Source organism: Sardina pilchardus, chromosome 17, assembly GCF_963854185.1.
Source record: "Sardina pilchardus chromosome 17, fSarPil1.1, whole genome shotgun sequence".
Taxonomy (NCBI): Eukaryota; Metazoa; Chordata; class Actinopteri; order Clupeiformes; family Clupeidae; genus Sardina; species Sardina pilchardus.
This window is the reverse complement of record NC_085010.1, coordinates 12,446,120-12,473,046: the sequence shown is the minus strand read 5'-3', so window position 1 is coordinate 12,473,046 and position 26,927 is coordinate 12,446,120. Positions and strand designations below refer to the sequence as shown.

The 26,927-nt window shown below is 41.0% G+C and overlaps 1 protein-coding gene across 1 annotated transcript; it reads right to left on the bottom strand.

Annotated features, from left to right (window-relative positions):
* Positions 1-263: 263 nt before the first annotated feature.
* Positions 264-9,267, bottom strand: LOC134061703 (deleted in malignant brain tumors 1 protein-like). The gene is made up of 8 exons (XM_062517463.1): positions 9,210-9,267; positions 8,736-9,047; positions 5,146-5,456; positions 4,736-5,087; positions 4,282-4,593; positions 1,272-1,586; positions 377-453; positions 264-281 (listed from the first exon to the last, which is right to left on the bottom strand). Exons 1-8 carry the CDS (start codon positions 9,265-9,267, stop codon positions 264-266), a joined length of 1,755 nt encoding a protein of 584 aa, XP_062373447.1.
* Positions 9,268-26,927: the final 17,660 nt, after the last annotated feature.

The window sequence follows — 26,927 nt, the reverse complement described above, 5'->3', positions numbered from 1 at the left end:
CCTTCCAGATCCTGTCAACCTGACTGGCTGAGGGCCTGATATGGGAAAAGAGATGCATGAAAATACTAGAAAAATATATCTATAATTGTGATTTTGGATGGATCACTGTAGACTTTGTAGTCTATGTACTGTACACACCTGAACAGACAATGGTCACCTGCTGGCTAGAAGTGCAGTTTAGTATCTGTGGAGAGCTGCAGTTTCCCAGATGAGTCTCATGTCCAGAACAATGGAACCCTGAGACACACCCATCGCCCTCTGTATCAGTAGAACCAAAGAACCTAACAGCAGAACCGCAGGCCAGCTGTCTGCACACCACAGATGTTACAGACTGACTCCAGGAGTCCAGCAGAACTCTCCTCCACCTCTGACTGACGTAAACCTCCACCGCTCCCTCACACCGCCTCTCTCCAAACAAGCGCACCGTCCCATTGTACTGGGAGAGGGAGGAACCTGCAAAACATCTTCAGTTTAATAAACAGTTACCTCCGAAAGTACTGGAACACATGCTAAAGTTGACTGTAAAGAGGAATATAAAATCTTCTTTTGGAAATTGATCTTAATGCCTTGAATAAAAAAAGAGGAATTATTAATGTATCAAATAAATAGTTTTCCCAGGGGTCATAAGTATTGGAAAGCCTACAGTATGTTAACCCTATGTGTTACAATTCCCATAGAGGCAGGATGATTTTTATTTTTTTATTTTTTAAATGACAGTTATTTAATGGATCCAGGACACTATGCACCCTGATAAAGTCCCCTTGGCCTTTGGAATTAAAATACCCCCATCATCACATACCCTTCACCATACCTAGAGATTGGCATAGTTTTATTTCAGTTCGCCTATTAGCTGGTTTGCATTGAGCTCAATGAGAATGAAATCAGCTAATAGGCTAACTGGAATAAAAAAAAGGTTGGATATTTTTTTTTATTTAAGGCATTAAGATCAATTTCAAAAAGAAGATTTTATGTTCCTCTTTATAGTCAACTTATGTGTTCCAGCACTTTTGGAGGTAACAATTTTCATCCCCTTTAAGTTGCTATAATATATGAATACTTGAAAAGTATTTTTCTTCTCGGATATTCTTCATGTGCTCATCTGATACTCCTGATACAGCATTTTGTTATGAGTGTCAAATCTTTTTGCCAGCCAATAAAGCATGAATTCTACATCAATATTGATGTGCATACTCTGATGTAAAGCTATTTTGTCTGATTATAATAAACTACCGGTATCTCCTCCTGAGGAGTTGGTCTTGTCATGAGCTTACCTGAGCAGATCACTCCAGCATCCTGTCTATGGGAGCATGCAGCTCGACTCCACGAGGAGATTCCACATCTTGAGAGGCCAGTTTCATTCCCCTCACACACAAACACATCAGGCCAGATGCTTCCACTCCCCTCACCAAACCGCTCTGCCCCTACAACAGCCACAGCACTCCCACACTTCAACTGGTGGCAGAGCACGCTGGAGGCCCTCATATCCCAGGATGCATCACACACTGTGCCCCACTCTCTGAGGTACTTGAGCTCCACTCGGCCTGAGCAGGAGTCACTGCCATTGGCCAGTCTGGCATCAGTGTATCCTGAAAAGAGCCCAGTGACAAACCTTTACATTTATTTTTGTAAACAGTAAGGTCTGTAGCAGCAAAATGATGACAAGCCATGCACTGTAAAAAATGACCGTAAAAGTACAGCCAAATTCTGATATTATGGTAGTGTAATTTAAAAATACAGTACACGACTGTAGATCTTTATCATTTTCACGGCAATGTACTATGTAAAATATTACTGTAAAAATGCCGTCAAATTCGAACAGTACGGTACCGTAATTTTGAAAAACAGTAAACGACTAAATCTTTATTATTTTTACGGCAATATACCATTATTCTTATGATTCATCATTCTGATGATCATACTTTATTTTCTTTACCCATTCAATTTCTTCCGAATTTTTACAAATACTCACAGTAGAAGGCTACAAATCGATTGCACACAGTCTCGTGACTTCCAAAATATGTAGAGTTTAACGTAAATCTTTGACACAGTTTGAAGCAATGTTTCAGTAGGCTTTGAAACAAATATGAAACATGACTCAACAGTGGCACCTAGTGGCTACTTTTGTGAACTATATGCACTGGCCAAAACATTTAGCCCCGCCCACAACATTTGAGGTCAGGAAGTTTGATCTAGCTTTGCTCCATTGTGGAACTATGCTCAAACCAGAACTGTTTGTACTTTGTACCAATCAAATCGGACTTTGCGATGATACAAACTGTTGTAAAAATGTTGGCTAGCTCTTGAGCTATATTCTGTAGCAATTTTCAGGACTTTTCATTTTGTACAACAACTTCTTAAGATTGTAAAACCGAACTATATCATACTGTAAAAGTCATATTCTCAACAACAGCTGCCATTATTTTACTGTATTACTGTCATTCACAGCAAACTACTGGCAGCTACAGTTGGCTTTTTGGGATGTGTATGTCATACAACAACTGATGAGCAAAATAACTATACTTAAAGGGATTTTCAGAATATTGTTAGGACTACCACTGAGGAGAAGACCATTCTTAAAATGTATGGACATTTTAGAGAGTAGACATACTTCTTCTTGGGTGCAATGCGAAATTGACTACTTTCTCAATTAGCATTCATGGGGCTGTTGCATTCTGGTAACAAACTTCCTGCCTGTTCTTTGAAGCTCTATATGAGTCTTCAAATATTACGGTAATGTAATACATACATGTAACAGTATGACACTGTCACATTTTACAGCTATAAACTGTTGTTGTAGATTACAGTAGTTAAACTGTAGAATGACAGTATCATGCTGGTAACAGTAGCTGCCAGTGGTTTATGTAAGGGATAACGGCCGACGAGGTGACCGGTTCGATGGAAATAATGGCTAGGTGGAGGTCTAGAACTCCGGCGACGTGCGAAGCACGGAGACGGAGTTACCTCCGCCGTGCCATTATTTCCATCGAACCGGTCGACCTCGAAGGCCGTTATCCCGCTTATCTCCCGTTTGTATTCATAACCTGTATATTTAGAACATAGTTTTATTCCACCGTTGCGTCCGTTAACATCGCTAAAACTGTCTTGACTGTGGGACTACTTTCCGCCACATATCTACTTGCAGGACAAAACTGCCGTTACTAGTTCTAAAGTGGATGGTTGCTATGGCCAAAGGCCAGTCGTTAGTTCTAAATGGCTGGTTGCTACGGCCAAAAGCCAGTCGTTAGTTCTATCTCTCCCGTTGTCAAGCGGCCATATCCCAGGATTCTGATTAACTTTGACTTTGAAAGATCGCTACTTTTATAGCCTACATGGCATCAAACTAGCTACAATCCACCTCCGTCATATGCTACAATGTTACTATGGTTCTGCACGTCTGTATTTCAGCTTGGATGCAACGTGACAGTTCATTTAAACTTCGCAACGAGTTTGGCGAATTAATATTCAAGTGTTATACGGGAACTACTTCATAGGTAGCAGGTTATACGAAGTTAATGGCCACCCCATCAGCCAATCAGAGAAGAGAATTCCATTGTTGAGGGAGATAATGTAAATTATTATAGGGATATTTTTTACAGTGCATTTATCAACTCATTTTGACTGTAAAATAGACGTCCAGATCACAGCCTGAACAGACTGTACAACTGTTTTTTGGACGTCCATAGACATAGGGCTTATAATAGAAGTGGTGCATTAGAAAGACCCAACAGAGGTCACATCAGATGAAAACTGCAAACTATGCATTCATTATTTGGGAATTGTGCACATTTAGGCCTACACATGGTTGTTGGCCATTTCTTATGTGTGGTTGTAAGCAGGGACACGGGTATAGATTGTGCGTGTCTGTTCATTCTATGAGTTATGTAAGCCTGCATTTCTCATTTTCCCTCTCTCTGCTCTGTTCGTGCAGTGTGAGGATCTTACTGAAGAGGGCAGTGTTTCATTGCATGTCAACATAAAGGAGGCAAGGTGGCGAGGCACAGCACACATCCTGCCGTATTACCTCGGGTAACATCAACAGTGACCAAGTCATTCAAAATTATATAATGTAATTCACCTCATTCACTAAAATGCATTGTGAGATGTCTATTTCTCGGTTGTGATTTTATGTAAATTAGCATATGTACTACTGCCATTCTTGGGCTGGGCAGCCTTTTTTTCCCCCACACCACAAAAGAAACTGTTGCTGAAAAGAGCTTAAAGATTTGTAGGCAAACACATAATTCTAAAATAGATAAGAAATTCAAGGACAGGAGTTCTTACCAGAGCAAACTAACCCTACATCCCTATCATGTAAGCAGTTGTAGTTCATCGGGGATGTTGGGCAGAGTTGAATCTGAGTCTCGTTGCCTCCACACTGGATCTCTTCTGGCCACACCTGGCCCTCTCCCTCTCCAAATGCAGCTGCTCCCAGCACCTGTACAGGAACCCCACAGCCCAGCTGTCTACACACAACCTCTGCATCCTGCTGGTCAAATGTAGCGTTGCACACTGTTCCCCAGGTGATCCCATGTTCCACCTCCACTCTCCCAGAACACTGGTGGGAACCGTTCACTAGCCTGGGAGCTCTGTGTTCTGTGTGGAAATAATTAGAACTTTGCATTGTGCAACCAAAACATCATGTATGATGCATAATGTGGATAATTTGAACAATGGAACAGGTATTTCCATAATTATACTAATTAAACTACTACTAATTATACTATGTTCACCTAACCTGAGCAGGTGACTCCAACATTGTCTTTAGGCTGGCACGTGTGCTTATCCAATCCCTTATAAGAGCAGTTCTTTAGTCTGGTCTCCCAACCCATACAGCCAACCTCAGCCATCAAGATTCTCCCTGCTCCCTCTCCAAAGTGGGCATCTGACAAGGAATCTGCAGCAGCGCCACAGCCCAACTCTCTACACACAACTGCTGTATCAAAGTGGTCCCAATAAGCATCACACACTGTGCCCCACTCTCCCTCAAGATAAACCTCCAGTCTACCAGAACAGCGACTGGGCCCATCCACCAACCTCACTGTATCTGTGGGATTGTAAAAATAGAGCCACAACTCAGCTCTTAATGGCTCAGTGAAATATCCATAGAAGGAATATTGACAATAATTATAGTGTTCCACTTTTTACCCTTAGATTACCTTTACAAACTAATCCAACATCGTTCTCATGTGAGCAGTTGTATTTGACAGGGGAGGTTGGGCAGAGTTGAATCTGAGTCTCGTTGCCTCCACACTGGATCTCCTCTGACCACACCTGGCCCTCTCCCTCTCCAAATGCAGCTGCTCCCAGCACCTCTACAGGAGCCCCACAGTCCAGCTGTCGACACACAACCTCTGCATCCTGCTGGTCAAAAGTGGTCCTGCATACAGTGTGTCTGGTCTCTTTATGAAGCAGCTCCACTCTCCCAGAGCAGTGAGAATGGCCCACCAGTTGGACTCCTGCAATTTCCCGTTATATTATGTATCTATTTATTTATTCAATCATTTATTAATTTATGTATATATTTATTTGTCTCACACCTTTATTCAAAGCAACCTACATGTTAATTGTTACTGGGGGCAGTCACCCCAGAGTAACTCAGAGTTAAAGGAGAATTCCGGTGTGATATTGACTTAAAGTGTGTTGAAATATGATACCGAGTGTGAGCGATTGTCTCAGAGCTGATCTCGACCTGTCAGCTGTTCTCCGAAACCCGGCGGTAGCTCAGCAATAGTAAAAGAGGTGTTCAACTTTAGTGGCTCGGGCATCGGCGTGCCGTGCAAATAAATCACTGTTTTACACCATTAATGAGGCTCAAAGTAGCTCCACACTTTATTGGTAGACTTCTGAGGGCCCTGACATTTAAAACGAGACATCGAGAACTTTGAAAAAGCACTGGTTGTTTACTTACATGACTGTTTATTCAGGCAGTCACTTTCGAAAGTTTACCGGTCGCAGCCATCTTGAATTTAGTCACGTGACTGATTCATGACTAGTGCACGCATAGGGTGCCTTCCATGTAACGATTTATCTGGCTTCCTTCCTCCCTCGATCCTCGTTCACCGGAAATCGCTCACAGTCGAGGGCACGAGGACATCTCATTCATGTAATTGCAACCAGAGGAGGCAAGACCGAGGACAGAGGAGGGAGGTGGCAATCCCGATACGAGAGGAAACATAACACCATCCCACGCGGAACTGTTATTTCGGAGATGGGCGTTCTGTGGCTACGCATGGATGACGTATCCTGTATAACGTTTAAAAATATAGAAATATAGAAATGTTGTCTGTTATTTATGGCGTGTGAAGTTGATGCTAAAAGCTATAGTGGGATTATGTTAGGGGCTCATGAAGAAACATAAATGTAGCCTAACGAACAATAAGTTCATTATTTGAACGTCCTTATCAACATTTGCCATTGAAACATTTTGTGTATCTGCACAAAAAAGCATCATGTCGGACCTAGTGATTTTAAATTATGCGTTATGTGTTGAGTTCAAAACACAATGTTGTAAATGTCCTTTTTTATCAGCAGAAGAGCTGACCAGTTGCATGCACACAGATGTCGGCGCGTCTCTTGGATCCGCCCTATTACACTGACGTCGCACGTGCTAAATGGTGTGTATGCAGTCGAGGACGTCTCATTTGCGCAGTTCATCAAGCTTCGTTCCTCCATCCTCCGCTCATTCCTTCGTCGTTTCCTTCGCAAAATTCATTAGTTGGAGGGGCTATGACCGGGGCGAGGATCGAGGGAGGAAGGAAGGACCGATAAATCGTTACATGGAACGCACCCATAGACATAGCGATTACGTGAACCAGTCACGAATCAGTCACGTGACTAAATCCAAGATGGCTGCTACCGCTAAACTTTCGAAAGTGACTGCCTGAATAAACAGTCATGTAAGTAAACAACCAGTGCTTTTTCAAAGTTCTCGATGTCTCGTTTTAAATGTCAGGGCCCTCAGAAGTCTACCAATAAAGTGTGGAGCTACTTTGAGCCTCATTAATGGTGTAAAACAGTGATTTATTTGCACGGCACGCCGATGCCCGAGCCACTAAAGTTGAACACCTCTTTTACTATTGCTGAGCTACCGCCGGGTTTCGGAGAACAGCTGACAGGTCGAGATCAGCTCTGAGACAATCGCTCACACTCGGTATCATATTTCAACACACTTTAAGTCAATATCACACCGGAATTCTCCTTTAAGTGTCTTACTCAAGGGCATAACAGTGGTGTATCAAATGGCTGTAATTTCTACAGCAACTTCTTGTTCTGTAGTTTTACAATGTATAGCTGTACATTGCAATGCATTGTGGATCAAAAAACTATACAGTTTTTTTCAATTGCTTACACACAATTTTTCAAACCGAGTTCTTTTTAACAAAATTTAAGCACAGCTATCCAAACGCCACACTCAGTTTGCATAATTCCTAGATTCTTTGCAAAATTAAACACTTCAGTCAAAACAAACACACTTCAGTCAAAACATACATACTTCAATCAAAACATATACACATATTTGTAAAAATGCTATTAGTTGTCATTTAACAAACACAGTCCTCAATGATCAGACACTATTGCAGCCAGTTTCACACTGCAGTGATAAATGCAAAACGCATTTGTAAAAAGAAAAAATAGGAAATAGCATGTGCTAGATTTTTGCCCAGACATTGTTATGTAAGGGATCATTTAGATGTCCAAAAAATAGTGACAAACCCACAACATTCTTCATGATTAGTTCGACATAGGGAAAGTGTACATAAATAGGTCTATAAACTTGCACTTGCACTGTACAACACTGAAGACTGCTGTAGACTGAATATTTCAAGTATCTCTTTCAATACTTACAATATTTCTAACCATAATCAGTTACAGTAATCAACCAACAATGAAATCAATTGAACAAATAAAATCTGTAGACAAACAAAAACTACTGCATAAGGTACATACACTTTGACTCTGAAGAGCAACTACTGCAAAAGCAACAAGACTGTATAGCACACCTGAGTGCTGCGTTTTCAATTTTGCACATGTGTGCTTACACACCTGGTGGATGTGATTATCCAATTCGTTCATTAGTGCAGTCATTGGCAATCCGGGGCTTTGTATTGACAAGGAAGTAACCTCACAATCCTTATCTGTGTCTAAGGTGTGGAAATGTGTGTAGAGTTTTACAAATCACTGTGTGTAATGTTTTGCAAAAAGGGTGAAGCAGACATTGTGTGTAATGTTGTGCAAATCTGTGGAGGTGTTTTGCTCCTTGGAGTAAAATTTTGCTAATTGTGTGAAAATAAATATTTTAGTGTGTAAACAATCGTAAAAAACTGTAATATGTAAGAAAGATAATTCATATGACAGGGTTTTCACGTTTTCAACACAGTCCCTTATCATTCTACATGTTATATTTTTAAATTTAAAGAAGACTGCCTTAGATCAATCTAATTGCATCAAGTTGGGAATAACACAAAGTGGATTTACCCTTTACCCTATAGGTAACTTCACCTCTATTGCATAAAGTAATATAGAAAGTTTTTTTTATCTTTATCTCACTATTTTACCAATTGATTTAAATTATTAGTGTAACAAAAGATAGAGTTAAACGAAAGGACAGGATAAGTATACTTGGGCGAAATACCATGGGGGAAATTCATCTTGGTCTCCAGTCACTGCATCACAAACTTGCAACATACCACATAAAATATATACAGAATAGAGGATATACAGATTAATTTGCTTACCTGAACAAATAACTCCAGCATACCCAGACCCACACTCGCCCTGTTGTAGTTGTGTCCATGGACATTGCTTCAGTGCAGACTCTGGCCCTTTACAGTGATGGATGATATTCCAGCGATTCTCTGATGATCCAAATGGAAAATCCTGAAGAGCTTCTAAAGCATCACCACAGCCCAACTCTCTGCACACCAGCGCAGCTTTATGCAAATCCCACGCATGTGGACACAATCCTTTCCACTCTTCACCTCCTTCTGTGTCCACAAAATTCATCTCAACGTATCCAGAACAGCGATGATCACCAACCAACCTCACACCTCAGAAAGATACAGATAGAGAATTTCAAATCATGCTTATTTACTTATATCTGTGACATTAATCAACCATTTTATTTGCTCTGTGTTTCATTATGAATAAACCTATTTGACATATTGTGCAGGCAATCCTAAAACTTTCTGTTAAAAAAAAACATATCCTACCTCGCTGGTTGGTCAGGGCCACAGAGGCAAAGAGAATAATCCACAGGCAGCCCTCCATCTTTATCTCCCCCCAGCAGAAGCTCTGAGTTTGGGCTCAGCAGACAGCAGCAGACAGCACAACCCTCACCTCTGCTCCCCCGGACTCACTGACACAACTGTGCCTTCCTCTCCCCACCTAGACCCTATGCGCATCCCTGAGCCGCCTATCACACTCGATGTGACCATATTAGCAGAGCGATAGGAAATCATCAAAAGCATTTCAGCGTCAAATCAGAAGGCGCTGTTTAGACCGCTCTCCATATATGTCAAACTGGTAGTGAACAGAGAGAGAGAGAGAGAGAGAGAGAGTGAGCGAGAGAGAGAGAGAGAGAGAGACTCTCTACAGTCAGCCAACCCCCTGCGCACCCTCATCATTGAAGTCACATAGACGCATCCTTGTGGTCAGGAAGTCACTGCATCTACCAAAGATTTGCACTTGTTGGAGGGTTTTTTTTTTAGGGGGAGTGCAGGTGGCATAGGGTGTTTAGGAGCTGTTGCTCCTGCCAAAGCAAAATCATCTCAGTCAATAACCACAAACGTGATCAGCACAAGCTTCAGAACATTTTGGAGAGGGAACAAAACAGATATTTTAGCATGAGAAAATATGCAAAATAATTTGTGACCCTTTTTTCACCAATCTTCCTTCCTTCTTTAGTGGCTACTCCCACTACTACTATTTTGACCTGCAAATGGAGTCTGCCAAAATCAAAAGCTTAATGCTGTGAGGTGTGAAATCATATAGCCTACATAGTGTGTAGTACAGACTTCTACAATATTGAAGGAGCAGAGGCCTTGCAATGTCATGTATTATCCACTGAGGGGCGCCATTTAATTAAAAAATATTATAGGGATACCATCTATGTGAAAATATATACATAGAAATGATTCCATGAGCGTACATAGATTACTATAGACTATTATTTTGTATTATATCAATGATACTGATGACCTTGTTTACAGAACACGCAAGTTAGTATCCTGCCAACTAAACTGAGCATCTGCTGATATTAGCAGTGATGATGTGCAGCTCTTCAGCAGCATTCCACATCAGTTATACATATCCCTTTGTAATTAAATAAATAGCACATTTACTGCTAAGAATTTAACTTAGGGTAAATTACTATCTGTTTACAGTATATTTGCATAAATGTGACCCTGTAAAGCGGAACCAGTCGTTTCGGTAAAATTTAATAAATTAAGTTATGGTGCTCACGTGAACGGCCATAAACTAAGCTTTCCAACGATATGTATATCGAGGGTATTACACAAACCATCGCTAAGATAAACGCATCCAAAGTTGACATGGTTCTCCTGTCATGAAATGCCAGAAGACGAGAAATCACCTTTTTAAGCGGCGCGTGCACAATGGGAATGACAGCAAATGTGTTGAATCTTCGCCGGGTTTAACAGTCAAAACGTATGTTTTTCCGTGAAATGCGTCCACAATATGAAACTGTTGACTGTATACAGTCGAATTATGCGAAAACGTGAAATTCAACATTTTAACCCGGAAGTTTGTTATTGTTGATTTTCTCAAAATAACGTTGTGCGCAAAACTACTGATTTTGCTATGAATGGTCACAAATGAGGGCTGCAATTTGAGACTGAGCTATAAAGCTTGGGCAAATGAATTACATACAAGCTTACTGACTTGGTATTTGAATTATGGCTGTCAAAATAACTGATTAATTTAGATTAATTAATTTGAGATAAAATAACTGATTAAAAAAAATTAACGCAGATTAATCGATGACCTTTGACCCGGACCCATTCTAGTCAGTAACCATTAGACCGTAAAATGGGGAGACGAGAATGTGCTGCCTCGATCATTGATTGGCACATTTACTTAAAAGAAAACGGCCTGACGGTGTTAAAAAGAAAGCGTTGATTAAGTCCTCTGCAATGTCTGCAGCACAGAATTTGCATATCACCGGAGTTTGTCAACTCTTAAGTACCACATTACTGCAAAGACATAGTATTGACATTGCGATTTTGCGATTACATTTTATATGCTATTAATTTAGATTAATTAATCACAGAGTAGGACTTCCGGTTATGGCGTTGGGCTAGGTGGACGCGTGACAGAGCTCTCCCAACCTAAAATGTAACTACTAATAGTCGGACAATTAAAAATATTGCTTTCAGCGCTAATAAGCAGCCACTTTTGTGTTTAAACCGATTTGGTAACTAATATGCCGTCAAATAAGCCTCCTAAACCTCAGAAGATGACCGCAAAGTTGGACTCTAGCCTAGCAAGGCAAGCATCAGCATCCGAGGCTAGTGAAAACTTAGCTAACTCCAGTCAAATTCTCACTGCTATCGAAACGATGAAGGAAGATTTCGTGTCGAGATTCGATACTCTGCTCGGCGCCACTCAAGAAATACGAGGTGAGCTGAAAGAAATTTCAGGACGCATGACAGAAGTCGAGGAGAGAATTAGCACTACTGAAGACGAAATCACGTCCATGAGGGCTGGGTCTCGAAAGATGAAAACTACATTGGAAGAACTGACTCGAAAAGTGGATGACCTAGAAAACCGGGCTCGTCGTTCGAATCTTAGACTGGTTGGCCTCCCTGAAGAGAAAGAAGGGTCTGACATGTGTGCTTTTCTTGAAAACATGATCCCCGAAGTGCTTGGTGAATTCCCAAAGCCCTTACTCATTGAACGGGCTCATAGAATAGGCAGTGTACAGAGGCGGTCTGGTAACGACCGATCCCCTGTGCGTCCAAGAGTGATTATAATGAAGTTTTTAAACTATGCTGATAAGGAACGGGTCATGACAGCTGCAAGACATGCGGGTCAGATAAAGTAGGGGAGAGCAGGGTCAATTGAAACACTTTTCAGTTTAACGTCTTTTTCAAAACAGGTGAAAGGGATACAAATAATGTTGTCATATGATCAACAACTCACATGTGTCCTCTCTTAGTTACCAGTGTAATTTCATATACACCTTGAGTGATCGCGTTGTTTTTTTAACTTTGAACGTAAGTTGTCATTTGTTTCAATTGACCCACCCAGTCGGGTCAATTGAAACACATGTGCGGGACGAATGAAACAGCATATTGTAAACAGAAACCATTGACTTTACTCTAGTTTTTATGAAACATATCTAACAACATACTTCTGTACTTGTCATGGCTAAAATTTCACCTGATTCTTCAAAATATAAGTAGGTCAAAAAATGTATTTTCCGTGTGCGTCAATGTCGAGATACGCGTTTCGATTAAACTCACATTTCTTCATTTTATACCATGCTGATGACTACATTTCCATCTAATTTACTTATTTCCCGTTGTAAGCCTTGTTGAGGGATTCACAATTGATCTTCCTCTTTTATTTTGAAACATTTTATTTTTTTTTGCATTGATAGTTCGGGACGATTGAAACAACTGTTTCAATCGTCCCGACAGTGCTAACTAACACTTAAACATATTTTGCTTCTAATCCTCAAAATGCTGACATTTAACACTTTCAGACATGTTTAAGTAATGATTCATCTCTTGTATGGTCATGTGATCATTGCATGAAACAATAAACACGAGTTGTGATCACAAAAAAATTACCGCACATAAGATTTTACTTGCCGGTGTCAAAAACAGGTTTGCGGGGATAACGTTGGAATTCGATGACGTCATGGCACGAGATTTCCCGTGGTTGGCAAGTCTTGTGTGTTGAACAAACTGACGACATATGACATTTCAGATGTGCATGGTTTTCGAGGAAATCGCTGTGTTACTTTCGTCCCGCGTTTCAATCGACCCGGCTCTCCCCTACGACGAAAAGAGGATTATGTTTTTCCCTGACATCTCTTCTAACCTGCGCAAACGGCGGCAGGTCTTTGATCCTGTGAAGAAACAGCTGGCTGCCCTCTCGTACCCGACACTGCGCTTTGGCGTTATTCACCCTGCCACACTGCTAATCACCATAAAGGGAAGACGACACACATTCGACAGCGCATCGGAAGCAGAGAAGTTCGTCCAGGGGCTGACGGGCATTGAGCAAGATGACACGGAGCAAGCTGACTCCAGTGAAGTGGCTGAAACCAACGTGGAGTAGGCTAATCTTTTTTCCTTTTTTGGGGCTGACATTGGACAATTAAGGTAACAACAAAATGTGGTCAGTGAAAGTATTGCAAAGTAAGCATCTACAACTAGCCGACTAATCATATTTCAGGACTTTTGCAGTTTGTCTGTACTTTTGGTGGGGCTCTGTGGAGCTCAACAGGTATGCTGTTCCTCACTGTATTTTGTGTATGGGTGGACCAGCTAACCTCCATAGCCTGGCTCCTCTATGGAGTCATTGAGAATCTTTGTGGGAGGGGTATGTGTATTTCATTTGGGGAAATACACAGGTTCGTGTTCATGTTCCTTAGGGTTATAGGCACAGTGTATTGTTTGTTTGTATGTTTTTGTTTTTCTTGTTATATCCTCCTTTGGCTCATTAGTCACTTTAGCAAAAGGCCCACTGCTTTCACATATATGACATTTCAACATGTCTTCTGAACTGAAATTTACCTCCTGGAATGTAAGAGGCTTGAATAAGCTTGTCAAGTTAAAACAAGTCATGAGCAGGATTAAACATCTCCAGGCTAAGATAGTTTTTCTCCAAGAGACCCATTTGACCCCTGATGATGTAATTAGAGTTAGGAGACGATGGCCTGGCCGTGTCTTTTCTGCTTCATTTAGTTCACACTCACGTGGGGTAATAACTCTGATTCATAAATCTGTGCCTTTTCAACTTATTAATGTGGTTGAAGATAAACTTGGTAGATATCTTATTATTCAATGCGAGATTTTATCACAAAAATTAAACCTAGTCAACCTGTATGGCCCCAATGATGATAACCCTTTATTTTTCAGACACTTATTCTTAACCTTGGCCGAATTACCTGGTAGTTATATTATAGGTGGGGATTTTAATTGTGTTCTTCAACCTAAAATGGACCGATCTACAGGAATTGATGCCTCTCATAATCAGACCAGAAAGGAGATATTTTACTTTATTAAAGAATTTAATTTGATTGACATATGGAGAAAAACCCACCCTGATAAGTCAACATTTTCTTGCTATTCGAGCACTTGTAAGACCTTTTCTAGAATAGATTTTTTTTTAGTCTCTGCCAATTTGATACCTTTAATTTCAGACAGCTGGTATGATAGCATAGTAATTTCAGACCATGCCTCTGTTTCGTTTAATTTGAATACACCCAAAGCTTTTCTTAGGCCCACTAGATGGCGTCTACAAACATTCTGGCTAAAAGATCCGGACTTCTTGCAATGTATTGGGGCTCAAATCGATTCTTATTTTGAAATAAATACTCATCAAACATCTGCTGCTGTGCGCTGGGAAGCCTTTAAAGCCTTCTTGAGAGGTCAGATGATTAGTTACACTAGCTTTAAACATAGAAGTTGGAAGAAAGAGATGGAACAATTAGAACAAAAGATAAAAAACATTCAAATAGATTATTTTAATAAACCCACTGAAGCGTTATTTAAAGAACTGAATGAAAATAGAGCTAAATATAATGTTTTGTCAATAAACAAGGCAACCAAAAGCCTAATGAAATTGAAACAATCTTACTATGAGCAAGGTGAAAAAGCCAGTAAGCTTTTAGCCTGGCGTATTAAGCAGTTGGAAACTGAGAGAACAATTAATACCATTACAACTGATGAGGGTTCAGAAACCAGTGACCCACAGGAAATTAATAGAACTTTCAGAAACTTTTACAAAGAATTATATTACACAGACTGTTCATCTACAACTATTAAAACACAAAAGGATTTTTTAGATTTGTTAAGTTTTGCAACTCTGGACGACGATTTTGTAAATTCCCTGGACTTGAAACTAACTGCTGAGGATCTATCTCTGGCCATTTCCAGCATGAAGGGAGGAAAAAGTCCTGGATCTGATGGAATCCCCATTGAAATATATAAAATATTTCAGGATAAACTAATAACTCCCCTATTAGATATGTATAATGAATCTTTGGATAACGGTTCCCTCCCTCCATCTCTTAACATGGCAGAGATCTCACTCTTGTTAAAACCAGGAAAACCATCCTCCCTGTGTGCTTCATATAGGCCAATCTCACTTCTTAACAATGATCTCAAAATCCTTTGTAAAGTGTTGGCTAGGCGGCTTGAATCACTCTTGCCACAAATGGTCCACCCTGACCAGAACGGTTTTGTTCAAGGAAGACAAGGTTTTCATAATATACGAAGGGTGTTTAACATACTCTATGAAAAATCTGGCTGCCATGACACCGCCATTTTGTCTCTAGATGCCGAGAAAGCTTTCGATAGGGTGTCATGGCAATATCTATTTGAAGTTTTGCAAAGATATGGCATTAAAGGGAACTTTCTTAGTTGGATTAAACTAATATATGCTGATCCACAGGCCATGGTTTTAACCAATGGACTGACTTCCCAGCCTTTCCATCTACTACGGGGTACAAGACAAGGCTGCCCTTTATCGCCATTGTTATTTACCCTGGCTATCGAACCACTGGCTATGGCTATCCGTAAAGATCCCAAATTAGAAGGCATAAAGGTTGGGGATGTAGAACACCGTATAGCACTTTATGCAGATGATATTCTTTTATTTTGTTCAAATCTGAAATATACGTTACCCTCTCTACTAGAACTAATTAATTTATTTGGTTCTTTTTCAGGTTATAAGATTAACAATACCAAATCAGCACTTATGTTCTTGAATGAAAATGAGGCACAAAATCCTCTAGTACACAGTCCTTTTCTGATTTGCCCAAAAGGCTTCACTTATCTGGGCATTAAGATCCTTCCTTGTGTTAATAAGATTGTTCCCGCCAACTACAATCCCATTGTGGATAAGGTCACTCAGCTAGTGAACAGATGGACAAAACTCCCTATCTCTATGATAGGACGAGTGAATGTTCTTAAGATGTCAATATTACCAAAGTTTTTATATTTCTTTCAATCAATCCCACTTGCACCACCATCATCTTTTTTTCCCCTACTACGAAAGCTTTTTACTAACTTCATATGGAACAATAGGCGCCCTAGGCTCAGGTTATCACTATTGTATCTTCCATATGATAGAGGTGGACTACAGCTTCCAAACCTTGAGTGGTATTACTGGGCAGCTCAAATCAGGGCAGGGATGTTTTATTTTGAAAAAAATAATCCTCCATCCTGGATTTCAATTGAATCACATCAAATTAGTATCTCCCCAAACTTATATATGTACTCTGCCAGTAAGAACATACTAATTAGCAAGACAAAAAATCCTTATCTTAAAAATACCATTTCAGTCTGGTTTAAAGTTTGTGCACATTTAGCTGAGCCTCCACAAACATTATCACAGTTTTCCCCCATTTATGGTAATAATGCCTTTCATCCTGGAAGATCTGACTCAGGATTTAAATTCTGGGCGTCCCAAGGTATAGCCAAGGTAGCTGACCTATATGACGATAGGTCTGTTTTCAGATCATTTGAAGAACTTCAATCTAAATACACAATCCCGTCCAAACATTTCTTTAAATATTTGCAATTAAGAAGCTTTGTCCGAAGTCGCCAAGGTTACAGCTTACAACTGCCCCCTCTTTCTACTTTAGAAAAACTCATTCTCGATTTCTTACACTCCAGAGGACAGGTCTCTTTATTGTACAACCTCCTTGTAAGTAAATCCTCAGAATCATCACATAATATCCTTCAAGCTTGGAAGACTGACTTACAGGAGGATATCACAGAGATAGCGTGGTCTGAAGCGTATGCTTTAGCTCAGTCACAAACCATAAATACAAATTCTAAATTACTACAATACAAGTGGTTAAATAGACTATACATCACTCCAGCCAAGCTTCATCGATTTAATCCTAACATTCCAGACACTTGTTTTAAATGTAAACACGACAAAGGGTCTTTATTCCATTGTATGTGGGAGTGCCCACAATCTTTATCATTTTGGAAGAAAGTGATAGAGGTTGCTAGTCTGATCATTGAGGGAGAGGTGCCCCTTAAACCAAAACTATGCCTATTGCACATCTATCCGGAAGACTTTACCCCCTCTAATAATGTCCAACGTTTGCTGAATATTTGTTTTTTGGAGGCTAAACGCTGTCTGGCCAAGGAATGGAAGACAGACAGGTCCCCTGTTTTGGCGCAATGGTTGAAAGGAATGTGCTTTTATTTTGCTTTGGAGAGAATAAGTTATACTACAAAAGGCAAGCTACACAGGTTTTGGAGGATCTGGGACATATTTTGTGATTTTCTTGAAAACAACAATATTGAAGTAGAAGGCTGGGAAACTGTTGGAATTTGAAATGAGCCCCCCCCCCCCCCGTTTTTCTGTTTTAGTTTTATTTATTTGTTGCATTTATTTTTAAAGTCTGTATGTATTTTCCATTCTTCCCCTAAAGAACCCACAACCCTAACAATACTTCACTGATTGTTTGTTTGTGTATATTGTGTATATGGAGGTTTAGACACCGACCAGTATGACATAGTATGTTGGAAATATACATTTGGGTTTGTTTATTTGTTTTTTTACTACAGAAGATGCTTTTAAGACTTTCTTTATCATTTCATTTTGTGCCTTGGGATTGGGGTTGTTGTGTGTATAAAAGAACAAAACTCTAATAAAGAAATGTTTAAAAAAAAAAAAAAATTAATCACAGAGTATGTAATTAATTAGATTAAAATGTTTAATCGATTGACAGCCCTAATTTGAATATACCAGCACTTTGCAATCTTTCACTGAATACAAAAAACACCCAAATAAAAAAAAAGAATTAAAGAATGCCCTAAAAATACCCCAAAAAACAGGATACCCAAATAATTACAATAAGCACAACTAACCGGACATACAGTTAGGCCTAATACCTGTTTCAGATGGACTCTGAACAGCGTGGAGCCTGGGATGATACTAGGCCTATGGTTGCCACACGTTCTGGTTTTCCCGGGATTGTTCTCTTTTTTTCATGTCTGTCCCGGAAAATTGATAATCTTTTTTTGGTGTTTTATTTTTAAGCTGCTTGGCCCCCCTGTCCCGGTTTTTCTCAAATCAAATGTGGCAACCCTAGTTGGTACTTGATTTGAAGCGGTTAACCCGGGTTGTCTGACTTGGGTCAAGGGTTGGGTCGGGTGTCAGACCATGGTCAATTCAGGTGTGAATGGTAGAATCTGGGTTACAGTAAGAACTGGGGCAGAATAATTCATCTCATTGGCAGCCCGGCAAGATATCGTGTTGTGAAATCCTTTTAGAACCACCAAGGATAAAGGAGGGAGCATTCAGCTGTGTCCAGACAGCTTGTGTGATTATACTGAGAAAAGTCAGAAGCACATGTTGTTCGTTATAATAATGTAAATGTAATGTTGACTAAACTGAGCATATGGAAATATGCTCCAAAATAGGGCTCCAGAAGCTAGAACGCTGAAAGCTCTTATTCAGTGGACGCAGACATTGAATGCCAAAACATAACAAGTTCTCATATTTTCAATCACATGCAGAGGCAGTCATCCTGCCAAGTATTTGATCCAACCATTTTGGAAACCAGCTCATCCTAATTAGCTGTCAGGTAGATCAGATAATTAGTGATATCGCCTGTGTTAAGTGCACAGGTAGAAAGAATTTACTCTTTGGAACCAGGAATGTCTGCCTCTGGTCAAGTGGTTAGTCAGCTCTTGGTGCTCTCCCATCAGTACCGCCTCAAACCACTAGGGGCTCTCACCCGCCAGTGTTGGAAACCTCAGCAAGACCTCATGTTGAAATGTGATGTGTTGTGAACTCTCATCAAGGATGAAGGAGAGAAGCATTGGACCCTGCCCAGACTGTTTGTGTGATTTAGCATGTTTATAAAAGTCAGAGGCCCACTCTGTTTACTCTAATAATGTGTGAACATAAATCTAAATCTAATTATATGTATCTGACTGTATAAATATGCTAGCCTGGCTAACGCCTACCACTTAATTTTCTCGTATTTGAAAAAATGCCCAGATCCGTTCATTGGGCGCCACGGATGTTTATCAAATGCACATAGCTCACCCAACTCGTTCGTATGCAAAACTAAGGGCTGCCATTGACATCAGTGTAAATCATTTGGCGTCGAATGTAGAGGCAAGAAGGCAATGGAAACTTCTCGGATGTTCTGTGATTCGTTCGCCAACATCAGGCGAACATTTGGGCGTTAGTTTCCAAACTGGCTTAGCAGCGGGATTGAAATCACCGTGCAAGGCAGTATGGGAACACCCAGGCTATAAATATGCTGTAAAAATATAAATATGCTGTAAAAATAGAAAATATGCTGTAATGTGGTCTGTCCTACGGTGGTCATTCAGAAACTGTGAATGGAATGGCTATGAATGGAAAACCATTTAGGCTACTTTTGTTCTTGATCGTTTATCATAAATACACCGTAGATAACACAACAATTGTGGTTAGTCCGAAGGCAATCGGCAGCTGGAAGGTGACATTGCTTGGATGTTGTCAATTACATATTGGCCAAAATAAATACGTAGATTGATAAATAAATATATCAATGAATAGCCTGTCCTCTCTCTCACATCCACACGTTATGGATTGTCCCTCCCCACATAGAGCACTTCCTCTTCATAGCTCATCTCCAAGGGCGTGTGTTTTGTTTGAATGGACAGCAGCCTCTAAATGGCACAAGACACTTTCACCATGACCTCTGGACTCTGGAGTTGACGAACAAAAGGAATATAAACAGCCATGGGGCTTGGAACTTGTAACCGGAGGGTTACTGGTTCGATCGCTGACCAGTCCACAGCTGAAGTGCCCTTGAGCAAGGCACCTAACCCCTCACTGCTCCCCGAGCGCCGCTGTTGGGCAGGCAGCTCACTGCTCTAAGTTACTGTGTACTTCACCTCACTGTGTATTCACTGCATGCTGTGTGTGTTCACTAATTCACGAATTGGTATAAATGCAGAGATTGAATTTCCCTCACAGAATCAAAAAAGTATATATAGCCTACTTATACTTAAACTGCTTTGTAAAGTTAGCTGCAGTTCATGATCTGACTACTGAGGGAGAGACTGAACGTGAGTGAAGATGCAGATCACAGTATCAGGCAGATGGTCGGGCTAGTTGAGTCACGGTTAGCTGCAGTTCATGATCTGACCACAGTTTTGCATGTGGCAGTAAAAGGGTGCTGTGGAGCTCCTGACAGCAGAGATCACCAGGCCCATGAAATTTGCTGACAAATAAACTCTCCCGGTGACAAACAAGTCTCAGACGTTTTGCTAAACACACATTTGTCCTCTGCCTTCGAGTGGCTCCTGTTATCTTTGGTACATTAAAACTGCAAACTTAGTTTTGTGCTATCCCAGAGCTAACTTGCATTGGAACTTGCCATAGGTAGTTCCCTTCAATTAACAGCCGGCTCTTCTTATATGGGCAAAGAAGGCAGTTTTGGTTCTTTTGTGTAGGCAAACTTCAGATGTCTATGACACAAGTGAGTAGCCAGGGTCACCATGGTGCACTGTCTGAGGCGGTGATACTGCTAAAATATATGATGCATTTCAATTTAATGTAAAGTACCATAACATGGATGCTAATGTATGGCCCGCTGTCCTACAGATTCAATTCTTGCCCCTGATCAATAGGCACCATATTTCAGCACCACGGACAGTGACCGCCGGCCTTGGCCTGTCCTAAGGTGGTCATTCAGAAACCGGTGATGGAATGGCTATGAATGGAAAACCGACGACTTTTGTACTTGACAGTTTATTTGTTCATGCATCCACCGTACATGAGGGAACAATTGTCGTTACCCCAAAGCAGATGGCAGCTGGGAGGTGAAGTGTTTAACAGTGATTGCGTAGGAATATTACATAATGGCTTAAACAAGTGAGTAATCAAGTAAATACTGTAAATAAACGCGCGCGCACACACACACACACACACACACACACACACACACACACACACACACACACATTGTCCCTCCCCACTATAGTGAACTGTCTCTTCAGAGCTCCTATTCCAGGCCATATGATAAAAACAGAGTGTCACAGGTGTGACAGATATCGTGAACTTTTAGACGTGTCACCTGCCCTCCTTTTTTGTTTGAGTGGACAGCAGGCACTCATTCACCATGACCACTGGGCCTGGGTTGCACATTTGTGGAGGACGCTCCTAACACCTGTCTAAAACCTCTCTTTTTATTTGAGTTTACAGTATCTTATTCTATTTAATATGGACTGAGCCATGCACTATTTCCCCCAGTGAACATATTGCATCGTGAGCATGAAAGATTCTAGGCTTCAGGGCCACAAAGCTCAATCTTTTGTCAGACTCCAGGATTACAAAGTAGCTATACATGTCCAGCAAGTGATTCTGACTGATTCTGATTCTGTGAAAAACGTTGTGATGTAAGATCTATCTGAAAATGTTCACTCCAGAAAAGCATTCCTTGTACTTTTTTAAGCCACAGACATTATTAAATATATAAGTCTCAGAAATAGCATAAGTGTGTAAACTGCAGTATAATTGATGGACACTGTTTATTTATCATCTATTCAGGGTTACATTACAGGTCCAGAAGAATTTTAAAATTCTGTTTTTGGCAAAAATTGCACATTTTGGCCTGTAGGGGGACTCATACAACCAATTTAGGAATGTGTTCAATCTAGATACACACACAAAATATATCACCCCTCCAGTCAAATGTTAGCATGGAGATGGGAGGCCATGAGCATCATCTTGCCTTTCTGGCATACTTGTGGATGTCTCAGCTGCCGAACTCATAGAATACTACATAAATATCAACAGTGTTTTTAAGGGTTAGCTGCAGTTCATTATCTGACCACAGTTTTACACGTTGCAATAAGGGGGGCGCTGTAGACCGCCTATCAGCAGAGATCACCAACCCCATGACAGAAGCGAGTAGCGGGTCACCATGGTGCACTGTCTGAGGCAGTGATATTCTAACAAATGTTGTACTGAAGAAAATGTGATGCATTTGAGTTTCTGTGTTTTCTTTGATTGGGCAGCAGCCTCTAACTGGCACCAGGCGCTCATTCACCATGACCTCTGGGCCTGGGTTGCACATTTGTGGAGGATGCTCCACCCACCTGCCCAAACCCTCTCTTTTTTTAGTGTGTTTTGTTCTATGTAATATGGACTGAGTCATACACTATTCCACCCAGTCAACATGTTGCATCATGAGCATGGAAGGGTCTAGGCTTGGTTCAATCGCTTGCCAGACTCGAGGATTACAAAGTAGCTATGCATGTACAGCAAGTGATTTTGAATGTGAAAAGCGTTGTGGTGTAAGATCTATTTGAAAATGCTCACTCTAGACAAGCATTCCTTGTGTAAACTTTTTTTAAGCCCCAGACATTATTAGATATATAAAGGCTCAGAAATAGTTTAAGTGTGTAAACTGCAGTATAAACGATGGACACTGTTTATTTATCATCTATTCAGGGTTACATTACAAGTCCAGTGGGGTATACTACGAATCTCGATTAGTGGGTTAGCGAGGTATGTTAAGCTCAAAGCCAGGGTATGCTGTCATACGAAAGTGGATTTGTTTTAGCGTCGCTGTATCACCATGGTATCTTATGCTCGCAACCAAACCTGGTCGGGAGCAGGTTATGTGCTAAGTTATAGCAGAGAATGTCTAATAAGGGGAGAAGGACCACTAGCGAAATACTTCCGCATGGTACTGCAACTAGAGGGCGATCGCGAGCAAGTGATGAATGAATGGGTGGCAATTGAGCTGAACCCCCCAGTACCACATTTGTCTTTATATAATTTTTTCTCCTGAAATTGCATTAATGCATGCGATGCAGGATAACTTGACTTGACAATTAGCTGACCAATGCAATTTTCTATATGTGTTGTTATTCCTAAAAACCCTTTCAAAGTTTTCATGTCACGTGACACAAGCGAACCACTTTACGGCCATAGACCTAAAAGAAGGTTCAGCTTCACGACGGTCGTAATCGGTCGCGATTGTCGCGAGCATCGATGAGCTAAATGCTAGCATGTTACAGGGAAAACGGCCCATCCTATGAAAAGCAGAAAGGACATGAGTGACTTTTTATTTCATTTCCAGTGGAAAACCCATACTCAGGTAGCTACTACGACAATGTACATTAAGAAATGAAGTTGTCAACTGTGAAAAAAACGAGTTCTAGCCGCTTAGCCCCATAGACCACAATTCATTTATCACTTGCTCGGCAACGCCCCTAGCGGAATTTCAACAGATTGCAGGAACAATCCGGTACAATGGAGTTAATAGGAAGTGGACCGGCTCTCCCTAAAGGGGCTCTGGTTATAGCTCAAATCGTGAAAAACTACCGCCCTCTGGCCAATTCTAACCAATCCATTATCTTGAAAAACGAAGTTATCTCACGTGTGCTAATCTGTCATACTTAGAACAAGTTCAGCCCCGCCTCTGCAAACATTTTGAAACTCGAAGGCGCTTTTAACTAGGTTGCGCGTGCAAATATGTCACTACTATGGACGTGCATACCATGCAATATTTGATGACCATCGATTTTTTGATGTTATGGGTTAGACACTAAAAAATACCACCCTAGATTTCTCTGCCGCTCATAAATGCGGAAGTAATCGTTGGTTAACCTAGGCCAGAGAGTAGGTGCATTCGAGTTCGGAAACGGCTGACTTCGGCTGACTGCATACGTCAACGAGAGCTTGAGTGTCACCGGGAGGGGCGAAAGTTTTAGGTGCAGATGGTCCCGAACACGATTTTGCAAATTTGACAGACGTGATTCGCGTGAGACCTCGCGGGAGATATCGCGGAATTTGTGTGCATTAAATACAGTATTTAACTTTCATTGTTACTCATTAAAATGAGCATGATGACTGACGAAATAAAGTGATATGAAGTAGTTTAAATAAACCACTGTTATCATACAGTTACAGGCCTGCATTGTAGCACATTAATTAAATATCAAGTGTTTCCCGTGTGTATATGTAACCAACAGCATAAAATAGCAGAATATCAAAACCTTTTCAGTAGGCTAGCCTACCGCTGTTCCAGAAATCACAAATAAGAAGGTATCCCTTCCATATCTGTTAATTTTAGTACCTTCTAACGTAAGGGGCAAAGATTCTGCAACAGAACAAGATGGATCACTTTTGACAAGCTCAGGTGTCATCCCAGACAGCTGGCTGTGCTGATCCTAAAGTGTTAACTGCATCCATCTTGCTCCGCTATAGAATCTTTGGTAAGCAGGCAGAACGAGACCCCTGTCATAATCGTCATGGGGAGATTCCTTCCAAACCTGTTCCAAACGGACCTATCAAGTCCTTGAACTGACGTCATGGGGCGGGATACAGCCAGTTGCATGCACGAAAAGGCAAATGCAGGATTCGACTGCAGGTGTCTTCATCCCGCGAGTTTTGAGTGACGTGACATGGTCGCATTTTTGTGACATGATCACAACTTTTCTTTAAGTCGAACAACACGTCTAACCAGCATGCACTGCATATGACTCAAATTACGTTTCGACTGCATGCGTTTGCAGCCGACTTGACATGTCGAGTGCACCTAATGTCTAATAAGGGGAGAAGGACCACTAGCGAAATACTTCCGCATGGTACTGCAACTAGAGGGCGATCGCGAGCAAGTGATGAATGAATGGGTAGCAATGGAGCTGAACCCCCCAGTACCACATTTGTCGTTATATAATTTTTTCTCCTAAAATTGCATTAATGCATGCGATGCAGGATAACTTGACTTGACAATCAGCTGACCAATAAAATTTTTAATATGTGTTGTTATTCCTAAAAACCCTTTCAAAGTTTTCATGTCACGTGACACAAGCGAACCACTTTACGGCCATAGACCTAAAAGAAGGTTCAGCTTCACGACGGTCGTAATCGGTCGCGAGTGTCGCGAGCATCCATGAGCTAAATGCTAGCATGTTACAGGGAAAACGGCCCATCCTATGAAAAGCAGAAAGGACATGAGTGACTTTTTATTTCATTTCCAGTGGAAAACCTATACTCAGGTAGCTACTACGACAATGTACATTAAGAAATGAAGTTGTCAACTGTGAAAAAAACGAGTTCTAGCCGCTTAGCCCCATAGACCACAGTTCATTTATCACTTGCTCGGCAACGTCCCTAGCGGAATTTCAACAGATTGCAGGAACAATCCGGTACAATGGAGTTAATAGGAAGTGGACCGGCTCTCCCTAAAGGGGCTCTGCCTAGGCTGTCTTGTGCGTCTCCACGATTCCCGATTGGTCAAAGTCACCCCAACCACGAGAACGCGCACAGATCTGAGCTGAAAGCCTAGTTTGATAAATTCATCCTTGAGTGAGTTTCGTAGTACCACTCAACGCTGATTGCGACTTTCGTTTTTAGCAATCCAGGTTATCCAAAGAAAACCTGGTTATGTTCAACGAGATTCGTAGTATACCCCACAGAAGCATTTTACAATTCTAGGTTTTTGACAATAATTGCATATTTTGGCCTGTAGGGGGACTCATAGGCCTACAACAGGAATGTGTTCAATCTAGACACACACACAAAATATATCACTCATCCAGTCAAATGTTAGCATGGAGATGGGAGGCCATGAGCATCAGATATTAGGTGCACTCGACATGTAAAGTCGGCTGCAAACGCATGCAGTCGAAACGTAATTTGAGTCATATGCAGTGCATGCTGGTTAGACGTGTTGTTCGACTTGAAGAAAAGTTGTGATCATGTCACAAAAATGCGACCATGTCACGTCACTCAAAACTCGCGGGTTGAAGACGTGAACAGTCACTTTGCGCAATTCTCCGCATCTAGTTTGAAACGCCTGCAACCGGCTGGATCCCACCCCATGACGTCAGTTCAAAGACGTGATAGGTCCGTTTGGAACAGGTTTGGAAGGAATCTCCCCATGACGATTATGACAGGGGTCTCGTTCTGCCTGCTTACCCAAGATTCTATAGCGGAGCAAGATGGATGCAGTTAACATTTTAGGACCAGCACAGCCAGCGTATGGGATGACACCTGAGCTTGTCAAAAGTGATCCATCTTGTTCTGTTGCAGAATCTTTGCCCCTTACGTTAGAATGTACTAAAATGAACAGATATGGAAGGGATACCTTCTTATTTGTGATTTCTGGAACAGCGGTAGGCTATCCTACTGAAAAGGTTTTGATATTTTGCTATTTTATGCTGTTGGTTACATGTACACTGAAAATCACACTTGATATTTAATTAATGTGCTACAATGCAGGCCTGTTAACTGTATGACAAAAGTGGTTTATTTAAACTACTTCATATCAATTTATTTCGTCAGTCATCATGCTCATTTTAATGAGTAAGAATGAAAGTTAAATACTGTATTTAATGCACACAAATTCCGCGATATCTCCCGCGAGGTCTCACGCGAATCACGTCTGTCAAATTTGCAAAATCGTGTTCGGGACCATCTGCACCTAAAACTTTCGCCCCTCCCGGTGACACTCAAGCTCTCGTTGACGTATGCAGCCAGACGAAGTCAGCCGTTTCCGAACTCGAATGCACCTATTATCTTGGCTTACTGCCATACTTGTGGATGTCTCAGCTGCTGAACTTAAGAAATAATAAATATATGAACAATATGTTAAGAGTTAGCTGCAGTTTTTTATCTGACCATAGTTTTACAAGTTGCTATAAGAGGGGCGCTGTAGAGCTCCTATCAGCAGAGCTCACCAGGTCCACGAC

What these genes read in the sequence shown, in the direction of transcription:
- LOC134061703 (XM_062517463.1), bottom strand. Translation starts at nt 9,267, where the DNA reads ATGGAGGGCTGCCTGTGGATTATTCTCTTTGCCTCTGTGGCCCTGACC. An exon ending in TGTAGGGTTAGTTTGCTCTG is followed by an intron (nt 1,587 to 4,281) that starts GTAAGAACTCCT and finishes GGCTCTTTTCAG; the next exon opens with GATACACTGATGCCAGACTG. An exon ending in TGCTGGAGTGATCTGCTCAG is followed by an intron (nt 454 to 1,271) that starts GTAAGCTCATGA and finishes GATGTTTTGCAG; the next exon opens with GTTCCTCCCTCTCCCAGTAC.